General features: G+C 48.9%; 1 protein-coding gene across 2 annotated transcripts; it reads right to left on the minus strand.

Moving 5' to 3' along the window:
• Nucleotides 1-271: 271 nt before the first annotated feature.
• On the minus strand, nt 272-3,227 carry C1QTNF8 (C1q and tumor necrosis factor related protein 8). 2 transcript variants are annotated; one of them, XM_017823079.1, is made up of 3 exons: nt 2,862-3,227; nt 1,218-2,182; nt 272-959 (listed from the first exon to the last, which is right to left on the minus strand). In XM_017823079.1, the coding sequence occupies exons 1-2, from the start codon at nt 3,139-3,141 to the stop codon at nt 1,635-1,637; spliced, it is 828 nt and encodes a 275-aa protein (XP_017678568.1). In that variant the 5' UTR covers nt 3,142-3,227; the 3' UTR covers nt 272-959; nt 1,218-1,634. The 2 variants fall into 2 exon arrangements, with proteins under 2 accessions (XP_017678568.1, XP_017678569.1); XM_017823080.1 differs by having other exon boundaries at nt 272-945; nt 1,204-2,182.
• Nucleotides 3,228-7,739: the final 4,512 nt, after the last annotated feature.

The raw sequence follows: 7,739 nt of genomic DNA on the forward strand, positions 1-7,739 counted from the left end.
CAAAGCAATACCTTTATTTCAGCTACTTTTTCCAACAGCTGTGGGAAGGAGTTTGCCTGGCAAGGACTCTTCCTGTATCCTTCACACAAACAGTTCAGGATGAGGAACTGAGGGAGTGGGAAAGGAGGAATGGGATAAAAAGATGGGTTTTGTCACTTTTGCCTTTCCACTGTTCCATCAAAAATTTTTTAGGCAAAAAAAAAGAACCCAAATCTCCTAAAATATCAAATATCACTGATATTTTTCTTTTTTTTTTTGCAGAAAAGGCCCCTTTTCTTCACAGTTTTCCTCTCCATTTTCCAGAAATGACGGTGCTATGAGATGGCAATTTCCAGCCACGGAATTCCAGCTCAGCAAATTCCAACCATCCCACCCTTTTCAAATGGGGAACACACATTCCCAGCCGTGCTGGATGTTCTTATAAGGAATGTTGGTATTAGTACAGAGGGGTAGCTGTGGCTCTTCCAGCTCTGTGCCTCTGGAAAAGCTTTCCCAGGTGGAGATGCCGCTATTTAATTCTGGAATTGTGCTCTCAGAACAAAATATTGCACGAAATGGAACAAAACTGGAATTTAGGGTTGATGTTACTGGGGGCCTACACAAGGTTGCAGAGCTGGAACTGAAGCCTTGTGGGTGCTTGTGCAGCTCGTAGCACCTTGGAACAGTCACCTCCACCCTCACTGGGCATGGACAGACAATAGATCTATAACCCTTCCTGGACAATTTAAAGATTCCCAAATAGCAGGAAGAATGACATTCCTTAACTAGCACCCATTAGCACCTCAGATATAATTAAAATTTCTTCTCTAAAGGAGAGCAAAGGAGTTAAATTTTTGCTGCCAGCTTAGGAGAGATATTACTGGGTCTCATGGGTTTACTAGGGGTCTACACAGGGTTGCAAAGCTGGAGCTGAAGCCTTGTGGGTGCTTGTGCAGCTCGTAGCACCTTGGAACAGCCACCTCCACCCTCACTGGACATGGACAGACAATAGATCTATAACCCTTCCTGGACAATTTAAAGATTCCCAAATAGCAGGAAGAATTATATTCCTTAATTAGCACCCATATAACTGGTCCTTAGGTATAATTACAATTTCTTTTTTGAAGGAGAGAAAGCAGTTAAATTCTTGCTGCCAGCTTGGTAGGGATGTTACTGGGGGCCTACACAGGGTTACAGGGCTGGAGCTTGTGCAGCTCGTAGCACCTTGGAACAGTCACCTCCACCCTCACTGGGCATGGACAGACAACCCTTATAGATCTATAACCCTTCCTGGACTATACAAAAATTCCCAAATAGCAGGAAGAATTACATTCCTCAATTAGCACCCAGGCCCTTAGGTATAATTAAATTTTTTTCTCTCTATCAGAGCGAAGGAGTTAAATTTTTGCTGTCAGCTTGGCAAAGCCTCCAGGGGTCTTACTGGGGGTCTACACAGGGTTGCAAAGCTGGAGCTGAAGCCTTGTGGGTGCTTGTGCAGCTCGTAGCACCTTGGAACAGCCACCTCCACCCTCACTGGGCATGGACAGACAACCCTTCCAGATCTATAACCCTTCCAAGTGGAACTAGACGTGCACTTCTACGAGGGAAGACTCTACTGGATCTACCAAAGCCTCGCGCCCGGAGCCGGCGAGCGGCTACTCCCCGGCCGGTTTGATGAGGTGCCCGTTGAAGATGATGTAGACATCGGACTCCTCGCTGTAAATGGCGTTTTCCCTCTCCCTCTTGAACATCCTGACCCAGACCTCGTCGCCCTCCTGCAGGTCCAGCATGAGGCTCTGGCTCTGCATGATGCTGCGCTCGCTGGGCTGGGCGTACAGGATGGCCACCTCCTGCTCGTTCCTCATCACGTGCACGTAGGTCTCCTTGTAGTTCCACGTGTGCACGTTGAGGCTGAAGTAGTAGATGCCCGGCACGTAGCAGAAGAACTTCCCCGTGAACATGTTGAAGTGCTGGTAGAGGTTCACGAACTCGGTGTCGAAGGTGACGAGCTGGAAGTAGTCGGAGCTGTGCAGGGGTTTCCTCCGGCCCACCGAGAAGGCGGCGAAGAGCTGCTTGCAGGAGTGGCCCTGAGGGCCGGGCTGCCCCTTCTGGCCCTTCCTGCCGTTCAGGCCGCGTAATCCTCTCTCTCCAGCCTTCCCAGCTGCTCCAGGGAATCCCTTCTCTCCCATCTCGCCCTTCTCCCCTGCGAGCAGAAAGGGAAACCTCGTGAGACGCAAGCGCGCGGAGCCCGAGCTGCGGGAATGCCTTGAGGGAGACAACGAGTAGAGAAGGTGCTGGGGCGCTGCTTTCCCAGCACACACAGCAGGAAATAGTGGTCAAACATCAGCACTTTCCCATTTTTCAGGAGGATAAAGCCAGGGGGGAAGCTTGGCTGCACCAAGCTGGTGATGCTGATGTTCTGTGTCCAAAGGTCTGACCACAGCAGGGACATGAACCCAGCGTTCATCCCCCACCCCCTCGGTGCAGAGACGGGGACAACACAAGTTTTTGGTTCTGCTGAGGCCTGATTTGAGCCTGGGAGAGGTGGTTGGGTCTTGTCTGTGCTCACAGGACTCCTGGAGCACCTCCTGCATTTCACACTTCACTTTTATTTGTCTGCCTTGCTGAGACAAGAAATGCACCGTGGAAAAAGCCTTTTTATTTTTCCCCCCCCCCCAGTTTTTAAACCACTTAGTAACTTAGTGAGAACGTTTGAACCTGAGTGTTGGTGTGACCTCTAACACAAACTTCCAGGATTTGGGGTTTTGATGGATTACAGAGTTTTGCACCCCTTATTCCGGGTGGACGCGCCGGAAGAGCTCGTGGAGGAGGGAGGAGCGAGGAAGGCAAAGGCTGCCATGGGGGTGGTTGTCTGTACCCACCTTTGAGGATGGTGATGTCTATGGTGGGCTGGACTTTGGGCACAGAGTAGGGGCTGCTGCTCATCCTGGTGTGCCTGGAGGAGAGGATGGACACGGGCTGCTCCGAGGGGCCGCAGCAGCGCACGCACGACAGGCGCCTGGGGGGGCCCTTCTCCGGCTCGGCTCCGACGTTCCCCACGGACACCAGGAGCAGCAGGAGCACCACCCTCATCTTCAGCAGGGCCAGCTGGAGCAGCAAAGGAACAGGAATTATTAACACAGCGATTCCAATCAGAGCCATCTGTCGGTGTTACCTCGAGGTGCTTTTCCTGGGGTTAATTATTAGCCGAGCTTGGAGTGGCACCGGGAGACTCCAGGTGGGAATGGTGGCCCCACGTCCCCGCTGTTTACAAGCAGTGGAAAAGGCAACCCCTGTCCCTCACTACCTAAAATTGCCTGACAAGAGACACCAGGTAAACAAAAGAAGGAAAAAAAAAAACACACCCAAACCAAACAAAAGCTGCTGAGATGAGAAGCTCCAGCTCTGCTGGAGGTGCTGCTTGGCTGCTCCTGGAACAGCCCCTACAAAAGGTTCTGGGTAAAAGACACACACGAAAAAAAGCCACAAAGTGTTGCTCTCTTGGTTTGTTGCACCAGCATCCTGCAAAATTCAAAATGAAAGGCAGAATATACACCTTTATTTCAATATAGAGCCTGAGCCGGGGTTTTTTTTCAAGAAAAAATTCCTGAAGAAAAATGAAACTAAAAGAAACAAAAAGCATTTCTCTCTTTAGACATTCTCCTGCAGCCTCTGGCTGGAAACCTCTTCCCAGGAACATCTTCCCAAGAAGACTCGTGGTTCTGACCATGCCTCCCTGTGCTCTTCCCAGCAGAATTCCTGTGTGGACTTTCCCTTTTTATTTTCCAGTGTGTGGAATGCAAAGCCAAAAAAAAAGCCCCAAAGCAAGGTGGGATTTGCTCTGCACAAACACTGAGATTTGAGATGTTCTGTTGCATTTTCAGCTGCTGCTGGTGAGCTCTGAAAGCCCTGAGTGAAACACAGGGAGGAGACGTTGGACACAGGGCAGTGATGGGAATCTTCTCTGGCTCCCAAGCCCTAGGAAGGGATTGGAGCTGGACACAGGCAACTGCCTCCTGGTTCCATGTGTAATTAGTGTCATCCCACTGATTGCAGTGGTGCTTCAGCCAGGGCAGATTTTTTTGGATCGATGCCTTTATGGAGCTTCTCCAAGGTCCAATTAGTGAGATGGACTTGGATCGACCTCAGGCTGGGAACAGCTCTCACAGCTCCTCTTCTACCAGCTGGAATTCCTGGAAGAGAGGGGGAAGGTGGGATCTGGATGTCCTGGATTTCAGGAATTGCTCCATGAACACACAGGTCCCTCCTGCAGAGGGAGGGAGGGGATCCTGCCCTGGGGCTGCTCAGAGGCTTCACTGGGAACAAAGTGAGCCAGGTGGGAAAATAGAGAGGAAAAAAACCGTGTCAGTCTAGGCAAGGATTGTCCCAGCATTCCTGGGAGATGTTTTCTTCTCGTTCTTACCTGCCCCTGTCATTCACACCTTTTATTACTTGGTGTAATGCAGCTCCCTGGAAAGCCCATAAATACTCATTAGCAGCAAGATAATAATGACTTTCCCTCTGCCAGCAGTGCAAGTCCTTTCATCAAATCCCTCAGAACTCCAAATATCTTCCTATTCATGACTGTCCCTCCTTCCAGGAGAGATCAATACTCCTTTTCTATCGGCGTTCAGGGCTTGAATTTCATTTTCATTAAGTCCTTTTTAATTTCCATTCACTCCTTAAGCCATCTTTGTGCTGCCAGCCAGGAACAGAAAAGTTTAAATGGACAGAAAGTCAGGAAGAACCAGCCTGGGCGTGACCAGAGAAGGATGTTGGACTGCAGAGAGGATTTGGGGTTTCTGGGGTCTCCTGTGGAGTGATTTAGGTTTGTGAATATACAGAATGTCTGTGGAAGACCCAGTGTCTTAATCTGTGGGAAAGGAGGCTTGGAGGGAAATTATTGCCCTCTAAAAGTTCCTGAAAGGAGAGGGGAGCCTGGGGGGGGTGAGGTCGGGCTCTGCTCCCAGGGGACAAGGGACAGCACAAGAGGAAGGTTCAGGTTGGACATGAGGAGGAATTTCTCCATGGAAAGGGTGGTCAGGCCTTGGAAGGGGCTGCCCAGGGAGGTTTGGAGTCCCCACCCCTGGAGGTGTCCAAGGAAGGGCTGGCTGTGGCACTCAGTGCTCTGGGTTGGGGGACAAGGTTGGATTGGATGATCCTGGAGGGCTTTTCCACCCTCAGTGATTCCATGTGCACTCGGGGCCAATCCATCCTCTTTGGGATAAAAGCCCTTTAGCCCCTCCCAGGAAGGCAAACAATAACCTGGGATAAAGTCCAGGCTGTTTGATCCCATTATCAGGACATTAAAGCAGAGTATGTAAGTGCTGGTGGTACCTCCATGAAGGAGGAAGAACATTTATTATTCATAAACACGAAGAAATCACTACATTTTTACAGGCCATTATTTTCCCTGAGGTGAAGGACTTTCCTGATTTTAGAAGTGGCTTGAGGGAGGAAAAAAAAAAAGCCAGTCTGGGTGAAAACTCAGTGTTCAGGTTGTGCAAAGTTCACATTACAGGAACTCAAGCCCCCACTGAAGGATTTGTGGCCACTTGAATGATTCAGGAAGAGCAATAACTCAAGTTATTGGCTAGAAATTGCATTTGGAAAAAAAAACAAAACAAAACAAAACAAAAGCAAATGATACAACAATTCAGACAATTCAGGGCATCCTGGAGCTGACAACTCCACACACAATTTCCTTCAAAATTTAGGGAAATTCTTACATTGTTGTGGCAGAAAGATGGATTTGGTTGTGATATTTTGGGGTCAGGTGAAAACTTAACTATGCAGGTGAGTAAAGAGAGGTCCAGGTTTACAGCCTGGGCACAGAAAACAAGGACAGGAGAAGGAAAACAGGAAAGAGATGGAAAGGAAGGAGTCTGAGAGGACTGCAAGGAAAGAATGATGAATCCTGGAATGGTTTGGGTTGGGAGGGACCTTAAAGCTCACCCAGTGCCACCCCCTGCCATGGGCAGGGACACCTCCCACTAGCCCAGGTTGCTCCAAGCCCTGTCCAACCTGGCCTTGGACACTTCCAGGGATAAATTCAGCAGGATGGAATTGTGTCTGACAGACATCCAGCACAAAAGCAGAGCTTGGGGGAAGGGAAACCTCAAACCAGAGAAATGATGTGACAGGAAAAGAAACAAGCATGGTAAGAATTTCCCTGTAACCAGAGCATGTTCAAGCTGGAGGAAACAATGGCTGGAGCCAAATTTCAGAGGAGAAGCAAATATAACCCTTGTGGTGGGGAAGTCAAATGGGGCATCTTAAAAAAAAAATGCAAAAAAAAAAGAATGAGGTTCAGAATTTGAGTTCTGGGAGGAAAAGTGAGAAGTTGTTTTTAACCGTTTGTTTTTTCACTTAAAGCCAATTATTGTGACCTCGTTTTGTCCAATGTGCTGATGAGGGGTTTGACTTGGCCTGCAGAGGTTTTTCTTCCTCAAAAGGCAGCAAACAACACACTGGGCTTTGTCTGCTCTGGTCCCAACTCACTCCAAGGCTGTGGCTGCCCCATCCCTGGAAGTGTCCAAGGCCAGGTTGGACAGGGCTTGGAGCAACCTGGGCTAGTGGAAGGTGTCCCTGCCCATGGCAGGGGTGGCACTGGATGGGCTTTGAGGTCCCTTCCAACCCAAACCATTCTAAGTGAAAATCCAGCCTTTTTGCACCCAATTCAAACAATGCCCAAACCAGGGTCACTTGTCCCCCCCAGCAAAATCCAAGGCTGACCAGATGATTAAATAGTGTATTTTTGCTCTGCACTGACCCTGGAAGTACCTGACTTTAATCTAATCCATTAAGCTTTTTATTTACATATTTTTAACCTGCTATTAGTTACCTGCTTCAAAAGAGCTGTTTTTCCAGTGGCACCTGGCATTCCTGGTGTGTGCCAGCCAAAAAAACCCCAATTCCCACCCTGCAGGGCTTTAGGGATCACCCAAACCTTGGCTGAAGAAGGGCAGAAACCATTAGTTCTGCTTCAGAGAGTTAAATGATATGATTCTTTCTTCTTTTGTGCAAGTCCTGGTTTAAATATCTTTCCTTGACACTATTTGAGCTGCAGAGAGCACCTTGATTGATTTTTTTTGTGATGCTGATGGAGTTTAATCTCAGAGCTCAAGGTAGACAGTTTATGTCTGAGGCACATTTGTTCATGCAAAGCTTTTTAATCTCCCTGTGTACCCGAAGGATTTCCATGCTCTGTTCTAAAGGAACACATTTGGGCAAGAGAAATGATAAGAAATCACTGAAATAGCTGCAAAAAACCACCTTAATTTGCTCTGCAACAGAGAAAATGAAGCAGGAGGGCAAAGCAAGTCAGCCTGGAGGCTGCATCCAAAGTTTTTCCCTGTGGTTAGCAACATGGAATTTTCAAGTTGAATCCCAATCTTGCCTGGTCTGTTGGAACCCCAAGCAGCCCCTGTGGGATTTACAGGTCGTGCCAAAGGTGTGGATCTGCCTCAATCCCCCCCATCCCATGTTTTCCCTGGGAGCAGTGGGAGTGTGTCCTTTCAATCTGCCCCATCCCATGTTTTCCCTGGGAGCAGTGGAAGTGTGTCCTTTCAATCCGCCTCATTCCCTGTTTTCCCTGGGAGCAGTGGAAGTGTGTCCTTTCAATCCGCCTCATTCCCTGTTTTCCCTGGGAGCAGTGGAAGTGTGTCCTTTCAATCTGCCCCATCCCATGTTTTCCCTGGGAGCAGTGGAAGTGTGTCCTTTCAATCTGCCCCATCCCATGTTTTCCCTGGGAGCAGTGG

The sequence above is a fragment of the Lepidothrix coronata genome, unplaced genomic scaffold (assembly GCF_001604755.1).
Source record: "Lepidothrix coronata isolate B3197 unplaced genomic scaffold, Lepidothrix_coronata-1.0 Scaffold101, whole genome shotgun sequence".
NCBI classification, from domain to species: domain Eukaryota; kingdom Metazoa; phylum Chordata; class Aves; order Passeriformes; family Pipridae; genus Lepidothrix; species Lepidothrix coronata.

Excerpts from the sequence above, each read along its gene's own strand:
- C1QTNF8 (XM_017823079.1), bottom strand. The coding sequence starts at position 3,141 with ATGGCTCTGATTGGAATCGCTGTGTTAATAATTCCTGTTCCTTTGCTG. Across the intron at positions 2,183-2,861 it reads AGACATCACCATCCTCAAAG|GGGAGAAGGGCGAGATGGGA; the intron begins GTGGGTACAGAC and ends TTCTGCTCGCAG.